The sequence below is a fragment of the Entelurus aequoreus genome, linkage group LG22 (assembly GCF_033978785.1).
Source record: "Entelurus aequoreus isolate RoL-2023_Sb linkage group LG22, RoL_Eaeq_v1.1, whole genome shotgun sequence".
Classification (NCBI taxonomy): Eukaryota; Metazoa; Chordata; class Actinopteri; order Syngnathiformes; family Syngnathidae; genus Entelurus; species Entelurus aequoreus.
Window position 1 is genome coordinate 23,321,316 of NC_084752.1, and position 26,947 is coordinate 23,348,262.

Sequence of the window (26,947 nt, forward strand, 5' to 3'; positions counted from 1 at the left end):
CCCAGATTGTGATGTTTTTGTGTGGATATAAAATACCTAAATTTGCCAAATTGTGAAAAGAATAAATGTTGTGTGAATGTTAGGGGTGTAACAGTACGTGTATTTGTATTGAACCGTTTCGGTTCGGGGGGTTCGGTTCGGTTCGAAGGTGTACCGAGCAAGTTTCCACACGAACATATAAAGTAGCCGCCTAAGCTAAAGTCTTAACAAGCTGCTCCGCTTCCTTCTGCCTGCTTCTGTCAGGACTCTACACAGCACCCAGCATTGTCCCACCCAACCGCTAAGCATTGTCAGTGCTTAGCGGTTAGCAGGTAAGCATCAGGCAGCGGACTCTCCCAAATTATAATAAACACCTCCCAGTCAACTACTAGTAACATCTCTATGACCCCGTTGACGTTCTAGAAACATAAACGGCAGCTTCAGCTCGCTCGCAGTCCTGGCTTGAGGTGAAGGCTAATTCGCTTTTAGCGTAACGTTAGCTCATTTTGCGGTGTGTGTGTGTGTTACGGACAGCAAAGCCCTGACTGTCTGTTATTTCACTTTACATTTTTCTGTGTTGATTGAGTTGTGTTGAAGCAGCAAAAAAGACATTATGTTAAATGAAGAGTTTCCTGAAGCTGTCTCTGATGGTTGATATAATAATGTAACTGCATCATAAAGCCTACATGAACTCCATGGTGTTCAGGCATGAATAGTCTCTCCTATTGCTATTGCACTATTTTTTCAGCTATAGTTACATTAATCATTAGTAATGGAGCAGCCTAGTTTTGAATGGCAGGGTCCCTGCTACACATGTTGATAAAAATATAACATTTACCGTAATTTCCGGACTATAAGCCGCACCTGACTATAAGCCGCACCAGCTAAATTTAGGGGAAAATACAGATTGCTCCATATATAAGCCGCACCCGACTATAAGCCGCAGGGTTTTGATGTGTAATTAGCGTAGTATATAGGGGTTCCTGCTACCACGGAGGGGATTGTCGGGACAGAGATGACTGCTTGGGAACGCAAAGCGTCCCATTTATTAACAATAAATCTTTCAATCATTCAATCAAACTTTCACATCTTTGACATGGCGAACAGCATTCGTGCAGAGTACAAATAATACAACGGTGCAAAGTAATACAAAGTGCTCGCCTGTACGTTATCAAAATAACCAGCCTACCGGTATATGAAAAGTCAGTCTTTAATCATTGTGTCATCGTCTTCCTCCTGCGTACTAAAACCACCGAAATCGTCTTCGTCTGTGTCGGAGAAGAACAGGCCGTAAATAAGCCGCACCCTTGTATAAGCCGCAGGGACCAGAACGAGGGGAAAAAGTAGCGGCTTATAGTCCGGAAATTCCGGTACATAATGAAAATCAACTACAGGCTTCCCAAATGCTGTAATAAATTAAGCATGATGAGTTGACTTGAAACTGTTTAATGTTGCACTTTTTATCTGTAGAAGAAAAGTTTTGTCATTTTATTTAATCTGAGCAACAACTTGAGGCAGTTTAATGTTGATTAATGTGGGCAGAATTATTACAGTGTTCCCAATGTTAAAAGGATAAAGCCATTGTTTACAAATTTGGTAAATAAATAACCAAAAAATTTATATTTTGTTGTTTTCTTACTGTACCGAAAATGAACCGAACCGTGACCTCTAAACCGAGGTATGTACCGAACCGAATTTTTGTGTACCGTTACACCCCTAGTGAATGTGTTAAAGAACACCACCAATGGCTAACATATGTTATCAATACTGGTTTAAGAAAACAGATTTAACAACATTTCCCATGGACCGGAGGAAATATTGGATTTGATTTACTTTTGTTTTATTTTGTGTCTGATATATGCCCGCACAACCCGGGATGTTATCGAAAAGATTTTTAAAATATGGTGCGTTGTTTGCCATGCTGCTGTTAAATAGGATAGTCAGACCACAAATTATTCCAAACACCGACATTGCGTGTTTATAGGTGTCTGTTTGAACCCGGAAGAGGGCGGGTCACAATGATCAAACATGGAACACAGCAGCTTTAAGATTGCAATCCAAGACAACCAAAAATAAAAAGCTACAGCTGCTGCCTCTGTATACGAGTGCCGAGAGTACCTACGTATATAGTTACAGCATAAATCACTAGCTAGCTCATCACCATCACCGCCAGGTGTGTCAACATTAGGCTGAGCAATTATATATGATCAGAAATAATTACTTTACAAGGATATCTTGCTGGATGACTGTGTGTTCAGAAATCAATTAGAAAAATGGAAAGTTGATATTTCCATAAAGTGAAGGCGGGGTATCCTCTGACACTTCTGCTCTGACAAACATTCGGACACTGCGAAAGAAAGGCGAGATGAAGGGGGTCCAGAGCTTTTTCAGGTACGTAATGTAATACAGCAGGACTATTCAACTGGCCGTAAATGACATCAGATTGAAATTGCAAGTGCAACATTTTTGCAGGAGGTTCTTGAAAACAGCGGAGCACTCTTCTGGAGAATCTTCCTTTAACTAGTATTTTTTTTTTCTTACAGTAGGTCCTTAAAAGCACCAGAACACTCCTGTCATATAGAGGATCTTTGACTTTTGGAAGTAGGTCCTTAAAAACAGCAGAGTGCTCCTCGCATACACAATCTTTCAGTAGCATAAAATATGACTGAATATTATTAATTTTCATCTATTTCTAACCATATTTATGATATGGGCGAGGGGTTTGAATTTACCAGATTGCAAACACCAAATGTTGGCAACTCAGTGTATGATGACTTTATAGCTTGTTCATAAGTTAATAATAGGGCTGTGATCATTTCGTAACATTTTCCATCGTTCACAGGATTCTAAGACATATACTGGTTTTTCTGATTAAAGAATATGTGGTATAATACACTCATCCAAACATACATTACCTCAGAGTAAATACAGTAGATCCCTGGAAAAAAGTGGACTGAGTCGTCAGTATGTAGCTTTCTGTCTATAGCAGGAAAGAAGGTCACTCAACACATAGCCGTCATTGTCTAAATGTAAAGGTTGTATTCACTTTTGTGATACTGTATTGCACTTCTCTATTTATCACTATTTGTATAATGTCACTGGTACGCAAGTAATGCAGAATTATTTTTTTTAATTAATCCTCATGTATTAATAGTATGGTTTTCTTTTGTTGTCCAGGTGGGCATGTCACCCTCCAGAATGCCTCAAGCCCAGGGTATGATTGCCAGTCACAACAGTGGCAACATGGTGGGCCAGACAGCCAACCAGGGACAGTTTATGGCTCAGACTCAGTTCCCTCCAGGATCTACTGCGGTCTCTGCAATAGGAGCAATGAATGTCACTTTGACACCCAGTATGGGTCAGCCACAAGCACAGGCTGCTGTGACCCAGGTGAGACATCAATAAGTGTTGTACATATGCACGTAGTAAAGTACAATAACACTGCATTGTTTGATTTATGGTACTGTATTGTTTATCTTACATTCCTAATTTCATATCCTTCCAGCTCTCTGTACACATACATCCACAAAAAGTTTGGACGTGTGGTTTTCCAAATACTATTTCCCAATATGACTTTTCGTACAAAAAATAGTTCAGATATGATAAATATATATTTATATTCAATATATAATAAGTCCTTGCACCATTCTTATTAAATGTTTATGGCAATGAGAGAAGTTAGCCTGCACTTGAATTGTGATATTAATATTCTGAAATGTTTTCATCAAATGCAGGCTAATGTTTGTTGTAAACATTAGAATTTATTTTCAAATATGGTGGTAGCTCAACATACGAGCACATTGTTCCATGACCAGGCTCTTAACTCAGAACACTTTTACACCCCAATTTTAACATGTAACATGTCTTTTAAATAGAAACACTAACTTTTAGATAATAAATACTGTTTGGAAATATTTACAATAGCATTGATTACAAAAAACAGTAGTTTTATGTAATAATTTATTAAGATTGTTTACTTTGAGGCTACTGATTAATGCGCGTCTCCTTCGCTAATTCTCTATCCAGTTTTGTCTGAGTATTATCCCCTTGTTATAAGCTACTTGTTTTCATAGAGCTTGTTGCGTGTTTCTCTCATGGCATCTGGTAACACTATCTCCGACGGACGGACTGGAGAAGTCTTTTCTGAGTTACAACACATCAAGCGAGGTGTTTGTCAACCAAAACTATCGCTGAAGCCTGTGTGATGCAAACTGACTCTGTAGCGGGGCTTGCTTTGCCTAGTAGGCTGCTGACAGGTTGGATATATTTAATGGTTTCTCTCTCTGATTTGGTCGTCCGCTTCACCTTCTAACACTAACTTTCTTAGTTCAGATTGTTGGAGAGCATGATGTCAATCTGAGCGGAGCGCAAACCCGCACATCCATTCTCTAACCAAAATGTATTTTTGTTTTTTGTGTAAATGTAGCAGGACCAACAACGTGTAACAATACATTAACTCTTTACTGCTCTATAGCACAACCCTGTAACAAATACTACTTAAAACAAGAGCAAAAATGGTCGCAATTTAAAGCATAAAAAAAAGCTGGGACCGCTCGTATATCAAATTAGTTAAGGTACTCGTAAGTTGAGGCACCACTATAATTGCATTTAATTTATAGTCTTATAATCATACTAATCAATAGATTTGATTTGTTTCCATGCCAAGGTGCTTTCTAAGCCAACATTTTTGTGTTGTGTATGTGTGATGTGGTGTGTCTGTCTGATCTGATAACTTTGTTTGTCTGCCTATCTTGTGTGCTTGTCCGCCTTTTGTGTGTGTCTTCTCCAGCAGCAGCAGCAGAGCGCTAACCCCCCCATGAATGCACTTGGCCCCTCGTTGGGCACTCAACTAGTCTCCTCCCAAACCCCCTTGCTCTCAACTCCTCCGCCTGCTGCCTCTTCCGCCTCCACAGCTGGGGCTGTCACTAACCCGCCCTTCCCCCAGTCCTCCAGCCGTAGTGCCACTCCCACCCAGTCTGGTCTTGCCTCTACCCAAGGTGCCACCCCACCCTGCCCCACTCAGCCCCAAACCCAAGTGGAACTTCCCTCAACAGCACAGACGCAGCCCCCGCCTCAGCCCTTTACTCAGCCCCCTACCACACCGGTGAGCCTGAGCTCCTACGCATGCCCTCAACTCTAACCCCTGCAAACTTCCTGTCATGTACCCACCCGTCCCATCATCTTCACCTCGCTCTGTGATAATTACATTTCACCAGTCTTCGCAACATCCATTACAATTGTTTTATTGCACCTTTTTCCAACTTAGGAAAGCCATTAATGTGTATGAGAAGTGTTCATCTGTGCTTTACTTTCAGGTCTGCATGCAACTACCCAGTTGATCTGCCACATTTACATCACATTGTCATTTTTCTTTCTTTTCCCTGCAGCTGTCTCAACCAGGCACCAGTCTGGACAACCGGGTGCCTACGCCAGCCTCGGCTGCTAGCGCTGACCTGCACTCGCAGCATGCCACAGCAGACTTGCCGCCTACGGAGGTCAAAGTAGAGGCACACCAAGATCCACAAGAGTTTGGCCATACTGGCGGCAAACATGAAATCAAGATGGAGGTTGGTGGGAGCTATGATAGTAGGATTTGTTTGATTTATTATATTGAAAATAAATACCATAATTAAACACACTGACTTGTAGTAAATACACTTTAATAGTAAATAGCTCCTATTACTCTCCCACATGCAAATGTAAAAGTGGAGATAAATTGTTTTTGTTTCATCCATGTTAGTAATTTTGGTGTTGTATAGAATACATACCCTTTCATCACTGTTCATCACTGTTTGACCAGTTGAACTGTTAATGCCCCACACCAATCCAGATAATAAACTTTGCAATTTCTTTATGCGGCTGTTCACCATAAGTTGTTTTAAGTCCCACCTGGTAGCCTGCAGAGAGCTAACAAGAGTTTGAGTCTGGGCTGTTTTTGTCAGTGAATTAATTTCACTTTTATACATGTCACTGAGATATTTGTAGGGTTGGCATCTGTAAAACTGTTTTAAATTGTTCTTGTAAAGATTTCCAACTTGGTAGAAGGCTTTGCTCAACTAAGTGCCATTGTAATTATTTATTTTTTAATTTTTTTTTTTCTTTCTCTCTCTTTAGACTAATGAAGACTCAAGTACCTCATCAACGAAGAAAGAGGAGCCACACATGAAGCAGGAGCCAATGGAGGTAGAGGAGAAAAAGCTTGAACTGAAGACAGAGCCCAAAGAGGAGGAAGCAGAGGGAACCAACAGAACCTCCTCCTCATCGCCCTCTCGGAAGAAAGGTAGGCCTCCAATACCATGCAAATTTACAACTAGAACAAGATGCGCTCAGTAAAATTAAGAGGTGGGCTCGACAATTGATAAGTCAATGTTAGCTTCTGTTAAAAATATTGACAGCATTGTCTGGGAAAGTGTTGTATATTTTAGTTTATTCAAGAAGCATGCAGATTTACAAATAAAAACTACATATGAAAAAGACATTAGATGAGACCGAGACAGGTTACAAGTTGTTGTAGTTTCATCCACTGCTTGACGTTCCCATAATACACCATACTAGAGTGTTACATGATGGACTTAAATTGTATTGTCTTTATATTTGCCCTTTTTCTCTGTTCACTATAAGTAAGAGTTTTATATAGATTTTACAATGACTTTGTTTGCAGTCTATTTACGACTCATAAATAGAAAGATGGTATGTCGTACTAAGACACCTGTATACACACAAACAGTGATCTGTGTTTTTTGCATGCATATAACTAGAGATGTCCGATAATGGCTTTTTTGCCGATATTCCGCTTTTGTCCGATATTACATTTTAAAGCATTTATCGGCCGATATTATCGGACATCCCCACATATAACTTTTAAAAATGTCTCTTTTTGTCAGTCTTTAAGCCAGAGGAGTTGCGCCAAGCTCTGATGCCGACTTTGGAATCGCTCTACAGACAGGATTCAGAGTCACTGCCCTTTAGACAGCCAGTAGACCCCATGCTTCTGTGTATTCCGGTAGGTAACACACACATGGCTGTGGTTTCCTCTTAAAAATTAAACCGTTGATCTATACAATTCTGTGGAATTTAAGCACTCTATAGTTTGTTAATAAACAAAGATTAGCCCAATGAAAGAAAACTTTGTTTTAGATTCATTTTGAAACTAGTAAAATAATGGAACTTTGCAACATCAATGTATTGCTTCTGTGCTCTGTAACCTAAAATCTGTGCTTTCTTTTTGTAGGACTACTTTGACATTGTTAAAAACCCAATAGATCTGTCCACAATAAAACGGAAACTAGACACAGGCCAATATCAAGATCCTTGGCAGTATGTGGATGATGTCTGGCTAATGTTCAACAATGCATGGCTGTACAATCGTAAGACATCTCGTGTGTACAAGTGCTGCTCCAAGCTGGCCGAGGTGTTCGAGGTGGAGATTGACCCTGTCATGCAGAGCTTGGGCTACTGCTGTGGGAGGAAGGTATGATGAGATGGGAAACTAACTGATGTAAAAAAATACATTGTCAGACATTTACATATCAGAGCTTAACTTTATATATTAATTTACTAATAATGACATTTTTGTTCACTTTTTTTGCAGTACGAGTTTTCTCCTCAAACTCTCTGTTGCTATGGGAAACAGCTATGCACCATCCCAACTGGAGGCACATACTTCAGTTATCAGAACAGGTGTTCATCATACATATGCTTCAAAAATTGTAAAAGACTCCTTGCTAACAACTGACATTGCACGTGCAATGAGGATGCTAAAACAAATGTAAAATAATGATTTACTTAACCTTTGCCCTACAATTTGACTGCTTCTTTTGCACAACATATACAAATAAAATAACCTAATTGCTTCCACATTTGCCCTTATATTTCAAATCCACTGTGGTTGTTCGAGCTATGTAAATTCCATTGCACCCCCTGCTGTATGAACTTTGTAATTACAGTCAATTTCTCCAACTTTGCCTGCACAACGTGCAGAGCACTACAGCAGCAGTAGTCACATGCAGCATTGTAGAATATTTTTTACAGCCAACAATTGTAAAATATTGTATTTTGGTCTTTATTACGGAACTTGCATTGCTATGTTGTTAAGTGTACTTAAAATATTGAATTATTGCAATACCCAATATGTATTCCTCCAGGTACCATTTTTGTGAGAAATGCTTCAATGAGATTCAGGGAGAGAGCGTGACGTTAGGAGATGATCCTGCACAACCACAGACGTAAGTAATAAAACTGATTTATTTTGCTTAATTTTCTCTCTGTGGCAATAAACTTAAATAGTAAGTTATCCAATTTAGCAATTAGCTCTTATACATGTCATTCGAAAACCAGCTACAGTATCTTACGTTTTTGCCTGTGCATGATGGATCAAAAGTTTGTGATAGTCATTTGTTTGTTCACTGTAATTTTCCAATTATTTTCTAACTTCTTTACTTCTTACTGTTTCCTGTTCATTCCCCTGACTTCAGGATGATCTCAAAAGACCAATTTGAAAAAAAGAAGAATGATGTACTAGAACCTGAGCCGTAAGTGGACACACTGCTTTTACATTTTATTACTAGTGCCAAATCAGTACTTCTAATACAGTGCCACTGGACAGTACTCAAACCGAACTTAAGAAACCGAAACCATGCACATTTCTGCTGAATTTTGTGACATTGTAGTTATTTGAATATTTCAATAAGATTATTAGAAAAGCTATCTAACAAATTAAATAATTAAAAAGAAAATTCACAACAAATCGTCATAATTATTGCATTAAGACGAGCAAGAAGACAAAACACAAAATGTGTAAAACGATGTTGTAGTGTTGATATTCACAATTCCGGGGTTTGTGGATGTGCCTCACTCGCCGTGGCCGTGATTGGTGGTTATTTAGGAAATGCTGTGTTTTTGCAGTGCTAGCGGGCTTGGACCATTTAAAGGGAACTGCGCTTTTTACGGAATTTTGCCTACAAATTACAATCCTTATGTAAGACAAGAACACAAGTTTTTCTTTGTTTAATGCACTCTTATCTTGTAAATAAAATGCCGCTTACAATGGAGCCAATGGGAGCCATGATGTCATTGCGTTTATTGTGACCATAGAACCTGATACATAGCCATCCAAAAAGCGCCAACAATTCTCCATTTAAATGTTGTGACCTGATATTAATTTAAGCGCTAACATTAAGGACCTACATTTAGCGGTGCATCGATCAGAGAGAGGCAATTTCCTTTTGCTTGCTGTATTGACATCCTCAGCTGCTGAGCTGCTTTCCTGCCTCTGAGCTTGTGAGAGTTTATTTAAGATTAAATACAATACCTCTCACTTTGATAGTAGAATGATGTGGACATAAACTGAGAAGTTGGTCAACTTTGAAAACCAATTTAGACCCGGAGATAGTGAGAACATTTGCACTTACCCTTTTTCCCCCCGTTTATTTATTTATTTATTTATTTTTTAACCCTTTGCGAGGACAATAACTAATTCTTTATCCATACGGGAGTATAACAGCCTATCCGTCGGCATCCTAGTGACATTGTACAGTAAATTATGTTTTATTATTTTTGTTGGCTCTCATGAAGTCTGCAGTGAGGAGTAATCAGTGTTGTTGTCGAAGGAGAAAAGCAAACTCTGTGATGTGTTTTTGAAAATGTGATGCTGTATGCTTAAAATGAGCAAATACGTAAATATTACATGTTATTATGAATGTGCCTACATTACATTACATACTGACAGCGTGTATATTAAACCTTGTTGCAGGTGTTTGGATGTTTTTTAGAGCGCGGAACAGAGCGATTCCTATAGACTCCATTGTAAGCAGACGTTTGATCACATTTAATATTTAGAAGGCATACAAAAAGAATAAACGTGTGTTGTCTTACATATAAGGATTGCGAATGATAGGCAAAATGTAAAAAAAAGTGCAGTTCCCCTTTAAGGCTGCAGTTGGTGTGTTATGGTCTGCATCCATCCATCCATCCATTTTCTAGAGCTTAAAAAGAGCGTCAGACTTGGTATCTCTAGTGGTTAAATGTGCGTTAATTTTGCACTGGAATTAGGTAGGAACTTCTTTGTTTTGCCTGGTTATCACCATTTACGTCAGCACTAGTGTCATTATGGAACCGTATTTCGGTACCCACTGGGGATGAAATGGTACTCTGTATAATACCGGACCGTTTTTGGCCTGGTTAATACTATTTACTGTACTTAAGCCTAGGTGCAATTTTGGAACCTGGTTTAGGTACCTATCCCTACTGTGTGTCACTGTGTGTTTCAAACCATTTTCATGTGTCAAGTGAAGTTGCACAAACCATACAATGAAACTCTTTGGCATTTGCATTGGTTGGCCTGCAAGCACTATATGTCACATTTAATGGGAAAAAAAAAGATAAACAGGTTGGTTACGACCGTTGTCTCAGTTGCTAATGTTTTTGATGCGTCTTTGTAAGTCTGCCATTTATGTGCTTTTCAGGTTTGTTGAATGTAAAGATTGTGGAAGAAAAATGCACCAGATATGTGTCTTGCACTACGAGGTCATTTGGCCATCTGGGTGAGAAACCAAACCTGATCCAAAAATGATGAATGTACAATAATGCATATTGTCAGTGTGATTAAATTGTATTGTCCCACAATCATTATCATCAGATTCGTCTGTGACAACTGTTTGAAGAAGAGTGGCAAAACACGGAAAGACAACAAGTTCTCTGCAAAAAGTTTGTACCTTTTTCTTTGTTTGTCAAAGACCTCAGGTCTTTAAACCTTTTTTGTTGTAGTACATGTAGTTTCAGTGACGTTCTTCATTCCTCTTCATTGTTGCTTTATCTTTTAAATGGTCTCACAAAATATAGATAACACTTTTTTTTCAAATGTTTCATTAGTGTCTCTTTGTGTTTGTTCACTATAGGACTACAGTCAACGCGACTGGGAATGTATATAGAGGATCGCGTCAATAAATTCCTTAAGAGACAGAACCATCCAGAGGCTGGAGAGGTGTTTGTGCGGGTGGTTGCAAGCTCTGACAAAACAGTGGAGGTTAAACCAGGCATGAAAGCTAGGTAAGAGCATGACTAACTAAGTTTTACAAAAGCTACAAGTCTTTTTTTCTTATTTTTATCAAACTAATTTGTTTTTTATTGTCCAAAAGGGCAATGCTCAAGGTAATTAATGAACGATGAGGCAATTATTCATGTATTTTTAAAAAGTACCAGTCAATTCATCACATACACACAATGAGGACACTCAAGGAGAAAGCTTTTTTCCGCAAATCGACGGACTTTGGGTTTTTGCTACCTTTCCTAAAGGTTTGCCAACATTCAAACTCATTGTCACACAAGTGGAATTAATTCAGCCTCATATTACTTCCAAGTGAAAAGGCGGGAGATGTTATAACATGTTTGTGTGTTAATGTGTTTGTTAGCAGAATTATGCAAAAACTACAAATCTGATTGTTTTGGATTTGTACAATCATGAAAAACTTGGAAGTTGTGAAATTTTAAAATGCAATTTCCAGGCACTGAAAAAGTTATGGAAAATAATGTTTTCAGAAATTTGGGAATTGTCATTGAATTATATTTAATGTGATATTAATCTGAACAAAATCGATGTCTTATTTAAATGTAAATTGCTATGGACTGTCATACTTGATGGTGTGTAAAATGTGTTTAGTTTAGTCTGCGTGAACGTGTGCCAAAAGTAGCCATAGTTGCTAGCAGCACAATACACACAGAGTTTATGATTGTTGATCATGTGGGAACAAGCAACACTACTAGTTTCCACAAAAACAAAGCACACACTCTTCAACATTTCTGCAAAAATTATGTTCTCATTGCTGAGATCAATCAATCAATCAATGTTTATTTATATAGCCCTAAATCACAAGTGTCTCAAAGGGCTGTACAAGCCACAACGACATCCTCGGTACAGAGCCCACATACGGGCAAGGAAAACTCACCCCAGTGGGACGTCAATGTGAATGACTATGAGAAACCTTGGAGAGGACCGCATATGTGGGTAACCCCCCCCCCCCCCCCCCCCCCCCCCCCTCTAGGGGATACTATGGGCATTAAAATGTGTGAATTCATACAACGGTACTCATTCAAGTCATTCGAGGACACAAGCCCTCTTTTCGTCGCCGTATTCCCGGACAGCCGATTGCAGCGAAATGTAACTGTGGTGAGAACAAGTGTGTCTATGTCTGTACTTCGGGCTTGCGGTGCACCGTAAAAGACTCCTGCTGTCATTAGTGTCCCAACAAACAGCGTATTGTATGTAGTGCTGTTTGACAAAAAACCCCAAAGTTGGTACAGTGCCTCCTGGTTGCCCGCAAAGGGATTTCTGGTGCACAAGCTCACATCTGCGCCAACTCGTGGTGGTTGTTTTATGTTTAATACGATTGTTCTCACCACCTTACTTAAATATTTAAAATCCAAAATGCTTCGCAATAATGCACAAAGTCAAAAACAATGGTGCACTTGCTAAAATTATACTTTAAATTGATATTCATACTATAGTCTTTCCACCTTGGTGGAGGTCCGTGCTTAAGCAAAGAAGTATTGGGAGATGTTACCTTAATATTACATTTTTAGGCTTAAGGAAATTCTTACCAAAATATGGAACTAAATATCACACACGTGAAACTCTTTTGGAAGGCTTCATATGATGGGTGTATGTAGTCCATTTAATGCAAACTATATTTGCATTTCAAAAACGTACGCTATGACAACACATTTCTCATTTCAACTCACCTGTTAAAATAATTGTTGTCTGTTGATGATTTCAGATTTGTAGACACAGGTGAAATGCCTGAGACCTTTCCCTACCGAACCAAAGCACTTTTTGCCTTCGAAGAGATTGATGGCGTTGACGTGTGCTTCTTTGGCATGCATGTACAGGAGTACGGGTCTGAATGCCCATACCCCAACACTAGGTTTGTGCTACTTTTGTTCAATTGATTTTATTTATTTTAGTTCATGAAAGTCTTTAGAGGTGGGAGGAAGCTGGAGTACCCGGAGGGAGCCCATGCAGTCACGGGAAGAACATGCAAACTCCACACAGAAAGATCCCGAGCCCGGGATTGAATCCAGGACCTTCGTATTGTGAGACACATGCACTAACCCCTGTGCGACCCCAAACAGGACAAGCGGTAGAAAATGGATGGATGGATAGTTCATGAAAGTCTGCAGTGGAACATTTTTTGACTGCTTATGGGTCATGGATTTGTGCTACCTTTTCCTAAAGGTTTCCTTTAGGAAATGCTAACATTTTCTCTCCCCTTACTTTCTTTCAGACGAGTCTACATATCGTACCTTGACAGTATTCACTTCTTCAAACCTCGACTTTTACGAACAGCAGTGTACCATGAGATCCTCATCGGTTATCTAGAATATGCTAAGAAACTTGGGTAATTACCATACAATTACACTATGATTATCCTCCTGAGAGCCGGCGTTCTCTGCAGTGGACATTTGTGTTTTGCAAATCATGTCTGTCTTTGGCCAACATTTCAACTCTGACAAAAGAAAAAGACCAAAAACAAATGTCCTCTGCTGAGGTTGCTGGTTCTTTGTAGGACAAATATTTTGTTCACGTCAACAGCAGTTCTCAGGTCTAACCTTTCTTTCTATCTGTGCTTCTGAAGCTATGCTCAAGGTCACATTTGGGCCTGTCCACCAAGTGAGGGGGATGACTACATTTTCCACTGCCACCCTCTTGAGCAGAAGATTCCTAAACCTAAGAGACTCCAGGACTGGTATCGGAAGATGCTAGACAAAGCTTTTGGAGAAAGGATCTTGCACGACTATAAGGTGAGCAAATCTTTAGAGTGGAGTATATACAAAAAAACTTACTTCAGTGATATGTTTAAATTATAACTGTCAAACATCTAAACATTTTAATCTGACCAAACATATTTGCTGTGGGTTAATTTTGATTTATCACAACTAAATATCTTCCATTTGAATCTATATTAATCGTGTTTCTGTTTACATTAACAAAGAGAATCAAGGAAAAAAAACGGTATCTATATGCGCTTTTTGGTCATTTGTTTAACACTTTCAACATGTTTATGTTAACATAAAAAGTTGTGTTTTTCTAAACAAACTTTTATCCACATTGATGTAGACTCCTCAAGCTCGTTTGCACTACAGCTGGGTTAATTGGGTATTTTTTTTTTAATTCAGATGAGTGTGTGTTTAATCTGCATTAAATCATTATTTATATCAGACTTAGTAAAATGTAATAATGTGTTCCAGTGATGTGCTGTCAGGGTAGGCAAACACCCGAATAAGTTTTTCAACTTGTTTAAGTCGGGGTCCACGTAGGGGTCCTTTGAGCGTGTGCGTGCCAGGGTGCGCGTGCATGTTGCCACGGGGAAGAGGCAGGCCATGAGGAAGCAAGTACCTATGCCTCAAGGTAGGGGGCGATATATTGTCAACTTGCAGTTCAGTGCCTCTGCAGTACTCTGACTCGCCACACTGGGCGAAATGGGGTCGCTGAAGCTAGCAGACACATGTTTCTCCAGCGGAAGACAGACTTTTTTTTTTTTTAAACTGTACTTATAACAAACATGGCATTTTTATTAGACTAAGCCAGCGTTTGTGGGTGTTTTTGTCAGATGCAAAAATATTGTTTTATTGCTTGGAATGAAATTGAATTAAATGAATGTGTCTGCCAATATGGAGGATTATATACTGTATCCAAGATTAAATACTTCTCTAAACTGGACTTTAAGACAAAATTAATGTGATCATACAAAGTAGGTTTTAACGGAGGATAGCTATTGCTGCTTCAGATACAAATACAGAAAGGTAAGATACACTCACAATACTTGATTTGTTTTGTTAAAAGCAAATGGGACCAAAATGTATTTAATAACAACTTTATCAAATACTTTTTGGACCCATTTATCATATCATAATATCATTATGATAACATTTTTATGAAAGCGAATGACTCCCTTCTTTATCCTGTTACTCTAATGTGCAACCTAAATCAACAATGATTAGAGCTGCACATATGAATTTAAGTAAAAAAAAAGAAGAGAAAAAACCTCCAAAAGTATCTATGCCCCACCTGGTGTTTAGTTCACCGCACGTCACTGATGTGTTCATATAAATAACGGAAAGTAACATGCAATATGAGGCTAAGTATTGTCTATTGTCCATTTTACATGGGTTGTGTGCAAATGTATTTGAACACTACAGTACATGATAAATTAAAAATACAAATGCATTTTGTCTTCTGTTTAGGATATTTTCAAACAGGCAACTGAGGACCGTCTAACCAGCGCCAATGAGTTGCCCTACTTTGAAGGTGATTTCTGGCCTAATGTGCTAGAAGAAAGCATCAAGGAGCTGGAGCAGGAGGAGGAGGAAAGGAAGAAAGAAGAAAACACTGCGGCCACGGAAACTCCTGAGGTGCGTGTCACCATTCTTCTGTGATTATTTACTTGTTCTACTGTTTAATTCATTACATCTTTAAAAATAATTGCATCAGCAACACTATCCCTATAGTTGTGCATCCACCACTGGTATTTGTATTTTTCATCTGTAGTGCAGTTTTCTTTGACCTTTTAGATTTTGTACGTTTTGTAAACCGCCTGGTATATAGGCTGAATCAAGTAATCTCTACAGTGAGTACAAGTGTTTCCAATTGTATGTTAATTTCAGGGTACTCCAAGTGACAGCAAAAATGCTAAGAAGAAAAACAACAAAAAGACTAATAAAAACAAGAGCAGCTTGAGCCGAGCCAACAAGAAGAAGCCTGGAATGCCGAACGTAGCTAATGATCTGTCCCAGAAGCTTTATGCCACCTTGGAGAAGCACAAAGAGGTCAGACTTGTTTAGTTTTTTACTATTTACAGCTAAATTAAGAGTTTTTGACTAAGACCACGTGTTTTAATTCTGTGCATGGATTTGGATTTATTGTTGCATGTAATTAAACAGAGTTCATTGATTGAGTATAGTATATAGCTGTTTCTCTAAGGGTTTCTTTATTTGCTATAGGTCTTCTTTGTAATCCACCTACACTCTGCTCCCATGATCAACACCTTGCATCCCATCATTGACCCTGACCCCCTGCTCTCCTGTGACCTAATGGATGGCCGGGATGCTTTCCTGACTTTGGCCAGGGACAAACATTGGGAGTTCAGCTCTCTCAGGCGGTGCAAGTGGAGTACAATGTGCATGCTGGTTGAGCTGCACAATCAGGGACAGGACCGCTTTGTCTACACGTGCAACGAGTGCAAGCACCATGTGGAGACACGCTGGCACTGCACTGTGTGTGAGGTGTGTTCCCATTTTGACATATCTACTTTTTAGTACTGTCAAAAAGTAATTTTCTCACTGAATGTCCATTAGATTACAAAGAAAATGATATGGAAAACTATTAGTGCTGAATGTTCATAATGTTTTTCATTTTATTTACCATGTTTTCGTCTTTCCTTTTTTTTTGCAGGACTTTGATCTTTGCATTAGTTGTTATAACGCAAAGGGCCATGAGCACCAGATGGTGAAATGGGGTCTAGGCCTGGATGATGACAACAGCCAGGGTGGTGAGGCTTCGAAGAGTCCACAGGAAAGCCGACGTTTAAGCATCCAACGTTGCATCCAGTCTCTTGTCCACGCTTGTCAGTGTCGCAATGCTAACTGCTCTCTGCCGTCCTGTCAGAAGATGAAAAGAGTGGTGCAGCACACAAAGTGCTGCAAACGGAAAACCAACGGTGGCTGTCCTGTATGCAAACAACTTATTGCTTTATGCTGTTACCATGCAAAAAACTGTCAAGAGAACAAGTGTCCTGTCCCGTTCTGCCTGAATATCAAGCACAAGCTTCGCCAGCAGCAGCTTCAACACAGACTTCAGCAGGCTCAGTTGATGAGGAGAAGAATGGCTACCATGCAAGGCAGAACAATGCCGCTACCGTCCCCACCTGCATCAGCTGCTCCAAGTACCCCCACTTCCCATGCCACGCCCAACACACCTCAGACACCACAGCAGCCACTCTCCAATCAGCCTCTGACCCCCAACTCAACAGGAGGCATGTCTCCTTCTTTCCCCAATGCACCTCGCAAAGGACAGCCTCAAGCAGCTGTGTCCCAGGGTAAGCCAGGGCCCCATGCCTCTCCTCTACATCAGCAGCAATCCCCTGTACCACAGCCAACTCAGCCACAGCAAATACAACAGCAGCCTCCCCTGGCTGCTGTCAAAATGGCACGGCACATCGAATTGATGGCCCAGGCCCAACAGAACCAGCAAAACTACCTGGTCAACATGAACGGCTTGCCCATGAATCCCCAGCAGCCTCAACAGCGCATGACGGGACCAATGCAACCACCTATGCAGATGGTACCGGGGCCTAGGGGACCACAAGTCATGCAACCAAACATGGCCCCAGGTCAATGGCCTGGCGCTTCAGGGCCCATGCAGGCAACACAGACTCAACAACCAGGCCTTGTCCCAGGCCAGACCCCACCACAGCCCATGACCTTGCAGCGAGCCATGATGACCCCAGGACAGCAGCCTCAGGGTCAGAGAATGCTCATACCACAGCAACCTGGTGCACGGCCTCAGGCACCACAAAGATCTGGTGCTATAGCCCCCAATGCCCTCCATGATCTTCTTCGCACTCTCAAGTCTCCTAGCTCGCCCGAGCAACAGCAACAAGTTCTCAACATCCTCAAATCCAACCCACAGCTCATGGCTGCTTTTATCAAACAGCGAACAGCCAAGTATCACGCCAACCAACCACAACAGCAGCAACCAGGTCAACAACAGCCGCCTGGTTTGCCCACAATGCAGGCGCTGGCCATGCCAGGAGGAACTGTGCAAAGACCAGGAATGCCATCTCAACAGCCCCAGCAGCCTCTGGCTCAGGGTATGGCAGCGTTGGGGCCTCAAGGACAGCTCATGAACGCAGCACATACCAACCCACAAATTCAAGAGCTCTATCGCCGGCAACTCTTGAGACAACAACAGCAGCAGCAGCAGCAGCAACAGGGGGTGATGCCACAGGGCCACCCCAGCCAGTTCCCCACGCAGGCACAGGGTACAGCAACTACGTACTCTCAGCTCCGCATACAACAGCAGCAGCAGCAGCAGCAGATTCAAGCCATGCAAGCAGGAGCAGGCGGAGGGCCCATGGGGCAGCTCCCATCTATGGCACAGATGGCACAGCCTGGCATGGGAATAGACCCTTCTCAGAATCTGCTACATCAACGCATGCTTCAGCAGCAGCAGCAGCAGCAGCAGCAACAACAACAACTTCCGCAGCAGCAGGCCGTCCTCAAGCAGATGGGCTCTCCTGCCCAGCCTAGCCCCATGAGCCCCCAGACCCACTTGCTTGCCGGTCAGGGTGGGCCACATCTCCCCGGCCAGCCCACACTAGTCAACAGTCTCAGCAACCAAGTGCGCTCGCCTGCGCCAGTTCAATCCCCCTGTCCGACCTCACAGCCACCGCCACATTCCAGTCCCTCGCCGCAGATTCAGAACCAACCGCAGCCGTCGCCGCAACACCCGCCTCCGTCTCACTCAATTTCTCCCCATCCAGGACTCGGGGGCCCTTTGTCAGGGTCCTTAGAACAGGCACACTTGGGCACACCAGAACAAAGCGCCATGCTACCGCAGCTTAACCCTCCCAACAGGGGGGTATTAAATAGTGACTTAAGCATGGTGGGAGATGCTACAGGTGACACGCTAGAGAAGTTTGTGGAGGGTTTGTAGCATTTTTGCTGCGAAATGAAGAACTCTGTCCCAAATTGTCCTAATTTCCCCTCAGACTCTTTTATGAAAGAGTGCTTTGTTCTTTCTACTATTGAGATTGTTTTTGTACCTGTTATAAAAGCTGTTGTAAAAACAAAAAAGAGAATTGTTAAGAGGAAAAATAAAAATCCAACACCCCATCGGGAATACAATATTCCTTAGTTAAGGGTTTTTTCTTCCTGAAAATGTTGAGGGATGAAGTCACAGAATATATTTTTTGGTTGAGACCAAATGTGTCCAATACTCAATTTATTTTTGGTTGTTTCTTGGTATGATATTATGCCATTTCCGTTTTTTTGTTTTCTTTTTTTTAAAGAAATATATAGTTGCATTATATTATTCATATCTTTTGTACCATTGGAGAAAAAAAGTGTTTTGTGTATTAGTTTGTCTGAGAGCTGGGCCAGGTTTATGTTCTATTGTCAAGCTGTCATTCCTGACATTTGTCGTCGGGTGTTATGTCATTACATTCAGGATGATGTGTTAAGACCTGAGACCTCTCTTCTACTCTCTGTGTGTATGAAGAGCACTCGGTTGTACTCGAATAGAAATTGGACTGTGGCAGGTTGTTTACACAGCCATGTATACAGGTGCACATGAAGACACCGTCGCAAACCTCACGGTCACTAAAAGAATCACAGATTCTTCTGGTCTCACAAACTTAAGACTCACAGTCTCCATCTCAACGCTCGGACGTTGGAACGTGTTTTGCAGGTGTAGAGATGAATTGCTTTGACATTAAAAGAAATCATTTGTCATACAAATGTTTTAAAGAGAGCAGCCCCCTAAGCTGAGGTGGAATGATTTTCAACAGTGGCATTGCATCTGCGGGGATGGTCCACCCTCAAAATGATACACTAGAAGTGCATCTGAAGGATGGAGGCACAATCTGGAGTCATCAATCTGCATTTTTCTCACCAACACTTGAAATCGGCAGTCGGAGCTGCTGGTTCTTCTATTGTAAATTCACTTAAAGAAAAATACTATAAATATAAGGAAGAATGAAAACACTGTACAAACTGGTAAAAGGCTCATTTCTTACTTCTATACCATATTGTTAAATAAACTGCAACAGATGAACTACAGTCCTCGGTTGACTAAATCATGAGGCACACTTCATATTTCTCGTGAATGGTTCAGTTTCCCCCCCGCGTTCGACAAATACATGTCCGCATGGATGTTCTATTCAAATAACGCTTTTCTCTATTGCCACTTGACAATAGGTGGGTTGGAAATTCTGAGAACACTTCTGATTGCAGTCAAGGACTGATTTCAAGTATTACATTTTTCTAAAGAGTTCATCCTATTCAGTTTAAACTGGCTCAGACCTTAAGTAAGCACTTGTAGTTATTTGTTTCAAAATTGTTGGGTATATAACAACTAATGTAATACTAAATGCCCTATTATATATGTATACGTGTGTTTTTATTATGGTATATCTTCAAATAAAACCTGGATTTGCTTTAAAATAGTCAGTGTACAGCTTGTATAGATTTACTATATCCACTAAAAAGGTTTTGACGCCACCATTGTTGTCTAAATTAATTTGGTCACCATCACATTCCGCTTCCTCACCAAGGCACTTGTCATCTTGAAGGTGGCTTTGGGCTCATGTTGTAGTTAATGTTTAACCTCAATGAACTGCACAATTACCCTGGTACTCGTTTGTGTTGCCAGCCCTTTGGATAACAATGGCTGTGTGAGTCATTTTCTGTCCATCCATTTTTCTACCGCTTGTCCCTCTCTCTCAGGGTTGCTGCAGCCTATCCCAGCTGCATTCGGCCGGAAGGCGGGGTACACCCTGGACAAGTTTGAGTCATATTTTTGGTAGATCGTAAACCTAACCTGCTGTACACTGACTACTCTAAAGTAATGCTTAAATATTGTCTCAAGATGTACTGCAATAAAAATTGTTGCTGAACTCTTTTGTGAGATATTGTACTAGATACTGTATTGTCCAGGCGTCCACTGGCATTGGCTTAAGTTACATACCAATGAGGACCCGTTTATAAAAACTGACTAACAGCAGTTTACACATTGACCCCCAGCTCTTCATGTCAAACCGTAAATCATTGAGGAGAGTCATGATCGTGCATACTCGAAGTTGCCAAACACTGCACAATAAGTTCACGGAATCGCTTAAAATGCACTGTTGGAAAAATGACAGAATAGCGCATCCACCTGGCTGTAATTAACACGTGAGACAATGGACAACATCAGGCGCAGTGCACGACGTGTGTGTGTTTGTTAATAGCTATATAATAAAGAGGTCATATAACCGTACATATTTTTTAAGTAAAGGATCGTTAAGGTACTGTAATTATCGTACGTCTGGTGTTCTGGCAACGAGTGCTCCCCATTGGAATTCACGCTCCCCTGCGCATATGCGCATGCGTATGAAAGTGCTTCCCTTTGATCGCTGATTGACTACTCTTCCTTTTTTTTAAATTATATTTTTATTTTAAAACACTATATAATATACAACAATCAAAGAAATAATAATCAAAACAAGTACAGAAACAGTACAAAAATTGATTACTCTTCCTTAGGGGGGCGGGCCTTACTCTCCTGACGCGGAAGTGCGAGGACTTCCTTTTCCGTCACGTGACCAGAAGTGAAATATTAGCCGTTCTGTGTTGGATGTATGGAATTTAAAAACAACTCCGTAATATTTAACGTCTTCATTAACATTACAGATATGGAAAAGGTGGCGTAACGTTTTGACTTGAAATATGAAGTAGAACGATGATGCTCCAAAGGCCGGTGAGAAAACAATGTATGCTAGGCTAGCTAGCTAGTGTGTTGTGGGGTATCTTACAAAAAGATAGCCTGTAAACCATTTAATGGGATAAAACATTAAAATAATTTACATTTTATAGTTACCGCGCAGGTCAGTGTCAAATATATTAACTTTTGTGGTGGAATATTGACTCAAAAGCTATTAACGCAAAACTATTTTCTTATTCCATCCATCCATTTCCTACCGCTTGTCTCTTTCAGGGTCGCGGTGGGTCGTTGGAGCCTATACATTTTAAACACAAAGATGTCACTATATGGAAAGTATCATCATTGTATCGATAGCTTACTTAACTGTAGCAGACTCATATGGATGCTTATAACTCACAGACACACACAAAGATGGCCGTGTGACGTAGTGAACATGACAGGACATGCCCCAAATCCACAAGCCTCATTTGTAAGGGGAGAGATGCCCAGTACTTATACAGACATGCACACAGCTTAGGTTATGTCTTGCTCATTGTGAGACAGACAACATCTTAAATGTTACCAAACTCTGTTCTTTTATATCTATGTTTGCTCAAATTAAGTCCTTCATGCTAAACTTATGCAATACTGTACTTCTATTTTTTTCCACAACAGTGCCTGCGACCACTCGGATGCTCTCGGATCACGGCGGCTCCCTTTTCAATGCAACATAAAAAGGCTGTAAAATCATGAACGACTCGGACCAGGACTTTGTCGATCTCTGTTCCAAGACGCTGAAGCGTTTTCGCAAGAAAGTAGTCGAGCCTAAACAACAAAAGAGAGCTGCGGACAAGAAGCCCTCAAGTCAGCCCAGCGATGGAGACAAGAAAGGGAAGCAAAAGGAGGATGATGCCTCTCATCGTGTTGCAACTGGGTCGCCGTGTTTGGATGTGGATGATTCAGGAGACGCTGTAGCAGCGTCAGGACAAAAGACTGACAACCTTGCGTGGAGGCGTGTAGAGATAGTGCTCAAGAGGATGCAGCACTTCAAGAGAGCAAGTCCACCCAGGATGGCTCACAAGAGTCCGCCTATAGGGATGGATCCTGAACCTCCACAAACAGGTACGATATATAATGAAAATATACTTACAGATTCGTATTACTATCAGTAATAAACACACACACTCCTAGGTGTACCACAATCCTCCGTCTCTGACAACCAACTGAGGTCCCTGGATAGTGATGAGGTTTTGGCAATGCGACTGCAGCAGGAGCTTGATCGCGAGGCAGCAGAGGCCCACAATCTGGACCTAGAGGATGGGGGCCTCTTCTTCTGTCAGATCTGTCACAAAGACATGTCTCATATGACACCCGAAGGACGCACACAGCACATCAACAGGTCAGGGATTGTTAGTTTTATTTGCTAAGAAGTATCCAAGTGCTTTTCATTTGGAGCATCACGTTGATCAATAAACTATGCTCTTCATGCTCCATTGATAATATTTACATTATTTACTAAGGATTTGCTGATCAATCGGCCACAGATCAGAATTGGCGGATTTTTCCGAACCATAGAGCGCACCGGATTATAAGGCGCACTGCAGATGAATGGTCTATTTTCGATCTTTTTTCATATAAAAGGCGCACCGGATTATAGGGCGCATTAAAGGAGTCATGTTATTTAAAAAAATGTTCTAAATGTAAAACACTTCCTTGTAGTCTACATAACATGTAATGGTGATTCTTTCGTCAAAATGTTGCATAGATGATGTTTTACAGACCATCTTCAAGCCACTTTCTGACAGTCGCTTCCGGATGCACCGTTTGGTGGGCGGTCTTATTTACGTGGCTCACCTTCGGCAGTGTCTTCTCCCCGTCATCTTTGTTGTAGCGGTGTAGCGTGCAAGGACGGGAGTGGAAGAAGTGTCAAAAGTTGGAGCTAACTGTTTTAATGACATTCAGACTTTACTTAAATCAATAACGGAGCAACATCTCCTCATCTGGAAACAACAACAAGGCTGGAAATGTGTCCAGGGGTGCAAACTAACTTTTTGACCAACTCGCCAAGTGGCTAGTAGGTGAAAAAACATACTCGCCAACCATATTTTTTACTCGCCAAATGCCAAAACAAACTATTTCCTTTACCATTGTATTCCGCCATGTAGAAGTGTTCACGTCACATTAAAACCAATTCTACAACCAACCAGGGGCCACAGTATAGTATATAGAGTATATAGATTCTTTTTTTTACTATCCTATGAAACTAGAAGCAGGACGCATGATGCAGTGCAGATAAGATTTTAAAAGATCTGTATTCAATAAAATTTAAGTAATATACAAGTTTTACAGTGCATTGATTGCTACAAAGAATAAAGAAATAGTTAAATATTTTTCAACATTGTCTGGATATTTACATTAATTTTTTTACATTTAAACATTAAAAAATATCTGCATTCAATAAAATAAAAGTAATATGCAAGTCTGATTGACCGACATCAAACTATATATCAACACTGTCACTGTCGATGTGTAACCACAATCATTAAACTGTCACTTTACATCCATGGCATTTGTAATGTAAATATAAACACAGGACACAGCTAACAATTACCTGCATTGCCAGACGTAGTCGGTGATGGGTCGACCTTTCTTGGCGATGGCGTGCGCATTTCGGAAAAGAAGCTTCATCTTCTGGGTGTTTACGTCCGAGAGTTTAGTGAGAACTTGCACCGAGGGCGCTTCATGGAGTGGGGCAGACTTGGCTTGCTTTATTTTCATATTTTTGTCGTGGTTGCGAGTGCCTTCATGTGATATTATACTTTCAACTTTCATCGAGGAGCAGCCCACAACAAAGTGACTCGCCTGACTTTTTTTGTCCTTTCCAAAAGTTGTGCACACAGTGCAAAACATGATGTTGTTCTTGACAGTCAGCCAGTCGCGTTTTTTCCCTGCATCGTCGTATAGCCACTTCGTCTGAAACTTTCTCCCCCCAGTTCCAGCGCTGGTCGGTTTGGGTTTCGCAGCATTCGCATCGCGACCCCCCTCCTCCTCCTCCTCCTCCTCCTCCTCCTCCTCCTCCTCCTCCTCCGTCCGTGCCTTTTTAGCTATGGGTTTCAGGAAGCGCCACATAACGATAAGATTTATAGGCTTAAGGCTAGGAAGAATGATTGTTAGCTATTAAGACTCGAGTAACGTTACCGGTACACTCTGTGACTGTCGCCTGAGAGATATCCCTGTAGTGCGCGCTCTAAGCTAACTACTAGGCTAGCTAACTGCCGTCTCTTAGCAACTAGTCTACGGAACGTCGAACGTGACATCACAACAAATATGTGCTTGGTAAAATAATGATCTCCGTGTTGCTTTAGGTACCGGTAAGCGCTGCATTATTGCTGTTGTGAACCTCACTTTTTCAACTCGCCAGCGTGGCAAGTTAGGCAAATATTTTACTCGCCAAAGCTAAAAATAGCTCGCAAATGGCGACTGGCGAGTGTTAATTTGCACCCCTGATGTGTCCCGTGAAAAACCGTCCGACCGGAACTCTAATAACTAAAGTTCCTTAGGTGAATAATGCAAACTAACTTCACCGGTATGTTTTAGCGCTTTCATGGCGAGTTTACTGACAGATATAAGTAAGAACTTTACAGTACTTTATATTAGAAATGGCAACAGCGTAGGATGAATGCCCCATAAAAAGAAGATAGGCTTCTTCTTTTTCTCTATCGACTACGTTGACTGTACGGACTACAAAGGCGGACGCGCACAATTTTTCAGGATTTATGCAGATCCCAAATACAGATCAGCAGGTACCAGAAGGTAAGAAAAGTTGCTTTTGCATAATATTGCGAAACAAAACGCCAGATAATGTCTTACCTTGTACACACACCATAATAATACTCGTATGTTTAATGCGCCAACAATCCACCAAGTGGAGTGGCTTCCTAGCTTACCAAAGTCGTATTAAAACATTTTGATAGATTTTTGAGCGCTGTGTGTAATGTTAAATATTCTCAATGGAACATATAAAATGTTGATGTTTTTTACTTGAGTGATGAGATAGGCTCCAGTGCCCCCCGTGACCCCGAAGGGGATAAGCTGTAATAAATGGATGGATGGATGGATGGATATTGCCATCATACCTCTTACCACGTATCTCTTATGTTTGACTGCCATCTACTGGTCACACTTATCATTACACCATGTACCAAATAAAATTGCTTCGAGGTCGGTGAGCAAAACCAGAATTATTCCGTATGTTAGGCGCACCGGGTTATTAGGCGCACTGTTGAGTTTTGAGGGGAAAAAATGATTTTAAGTGCGCCTTGTAGTCTGGAAAATACGGTATTTTTTTCCCCTTTTTTTAGTTACCGTGTACGATTGACTTTGTTTTGATCCTCAAACAATTATATGTAATAAAAGAGGATAAGGAGCTAGTTTAAATATTGTGTTGATATTGGAAAACTGTCAATAGCAATCACCATAAATAAATGGAACATTTAAAGTTAATACATGTGCTCTGTATCCGTATTGGTCATGGATGATTGGTACAGAAAAGGCAGTATGTTTTTGTTTTTTTATCAAGATAACAATTTATTTATTCATAAATCACATTTAAAACCATGTTTTGTCCTCTAAGGGACAACATGGGGGAACATAACTGGGTCTAAATTGTCCATCGGTGTGAATGCGAGTGTTAATGTTATGTTTGTCTTTCCATTTGTGTAAATATCTGTTGGTAGGTGTTTGGACGACACCGAACACCAAATAGCTGCTCCCCATCCTCCTCTTCCTCGTGGTGTCCCCGACTGTCCAATCTGTGGCAAGAAGTTTAAGTCACAGAGGAGTCGCTCCACCCACTTGAAGCGCTGCTCGTCAGACATGGGAGTCAGTCCTGCTGACCTGCTGCAGGCTGTACAGAGGCAGGCTGAGGAGACACAAAGTGCAGCTGCTACCAACGTGATGTATGTATATGTCAGCCCAAACTACACTACTCAAGCATATACAGTACAGTGGAATCTGTGAGGTGCCTGGTAGACCTCTGATGTTGGCTCTCACAAAGTCTGCATGATTTGCATTGTTGTTGGTGATGAAAGGATCTGCGGTTCCTACCACTACGTCACACGATGACCTGTCTTGGTAGCTCTCACTTAAAATGGCTTGGGAATCTCTGTGTGATTGATGCTATTTTGATCATATCTATTTACTTGCAAACTTTGGAAGTATTTCAGTGTCATACATCAGGTTTATATGATATATGATAATAGTTTCAATTTGGAGGCAATTTGTTTTCCACTCTACTGGTACTTTAATCAAGTGATTATTTGGCGTACCAGTAGATGGAGCCCACATACCACATCTGCTTTAGTCGATTTAAATATACTGTATGCTTAAGGTATTGTGCTAAAATCCCTATAAAATCATGAACAGCACTACCCCTCACAGGGGTTTTGGGTGTACTTTTCGTGATGTTCTTTGCTGCAATATTGGTTTCCATCCAAATGATTGTATTCTCGGGACTGT

At 40.9% G+C, this 26,947-nt stretch overlaps 2 protein-coding genes across 9 annotated transcripts in view; both read left to right on the forward strand.

The window, feature by feature from the left end:
* crebbpa (CREB binding protein a) overlaps positions 1 to 20,574 on the forward strand; it is an 86,770-nt gene extending 66,196 nt beyond the window's left edge. For 3 of the 5 annotated variants that reach the window (XM_062032791.1, XM_062032794.1, XM_062032792.1), the window contains exons 13-31: positions 3,157 to 3,369; positions 4,769 to 5,083; positions 5,367 to 5,546; positions 6,094 to 6,259; positions 6,864 to 6,982; positions 7,211 to 7,450; positions 7,571 to 7,659; positions 8,124 to 8,204; positions 8,454 to 8,510; positions 10,443 to 10,520; positions 10,616 to 10,683; positions 10,875 to 11,025; positions 12,750 to 12,896; positions 13,257 to 13,370; positions 13,608 to 13,773; positions 15,217 to 15,384; positions 15,637 to 15,798; positions 15,973 to 16,254; positions 16,424 to 20,574. In XM_062032791.1, coding sequence (XP_061888775.1) covers positions 3,157 to 3,369; positions 4,769 to 5,083; positions 5,367 to 5,546; positions 6,094 to 6,259; positions 6,864 to 6,982; positions 7,211 to 7,450; positions 7,571 to 7,659; positions 8,124 to 8,204; positions 8,454 to 8,510; positions 10,443 to 10,520; positions 10,616 to 10,683; positions 10,875 to 11,025; positions 12,750 to 12,896; positions 13,257 to 13,370; positions 13,608 to 13,773; positions 15,217 to 15,384; positions 15,637 to 15,798; positions 15,973 to 16,254; positions 16,424 to 18,685 — 5,058 coding nt within the window. In that variant the 3' untranslated portion in view covers positions 18,686 to 20,574. The remainder of the gene's footprint in view (positions 1 to 3,156; positions 3,370 to 4,768; positions 5,084 to 5,366; positions 5,547 to 6,093; positions 6,260 to 6,863; positions 6,983 to 7,210; positions 7,451 to 7,570; positions 7,660 to 8,123; positions 8,205 to 8,453; positions 8,511 to 10,442; positions 10,521 to 10,615; positions 10,684 to 10,874; positions 11,026 to 12,749; positions 12,897 to 13,256; positions 13,371 to 13,607; positions 13,774 to 15,216; positions 15,385 to 15,636; positions 15,799 to 15,972; positions 16,255 to 16,423) is intronic. The other 2 variants (XM_062032793.1, XM_062032795.1) reach the window with 2 other exon arrangements.
* Positions 20,575 to 21,334: 760 nt separating this feature from the next.
* LOC133639777 (structure-specific endonuclease subunit SLX4-like) overlaps positions 21,335 to 26,947 on the forward strand; it is a 28,522-nt gene continuing 22,909 nt past the window's right edge. For 3 of the 4 annotated variants that reach the window (XM_062033376.1, XM_062033375.1, XM_062033374.1), the window contains exons 1-4: positions 21,335 to 21,487; positions 22,106 to 22,552; positions 22,622 to 22,829; positions 26,167 to 26,388. In XM_062033376.1, the coding sequence (XP_061889360.1) occupies positions 22,180 to 22,552; positions 22,622 to 22,829; positions 26,167 to 26,388 (803 nt within the window). In that variant the 5' untranslated portion in view covers positions 21,335 to 21,487; positions 22,106 to 22,179. Of the gene's footprint in view, positions 21,501 to 22,105; positions 22,553 to 22,621; positions 22,830 to 26,166; positions 26,389 to 26,947 lie in introns of all 4 variants that reach the window. The other variant, XM_062033377.1, reaches the window with a different exon arrangement.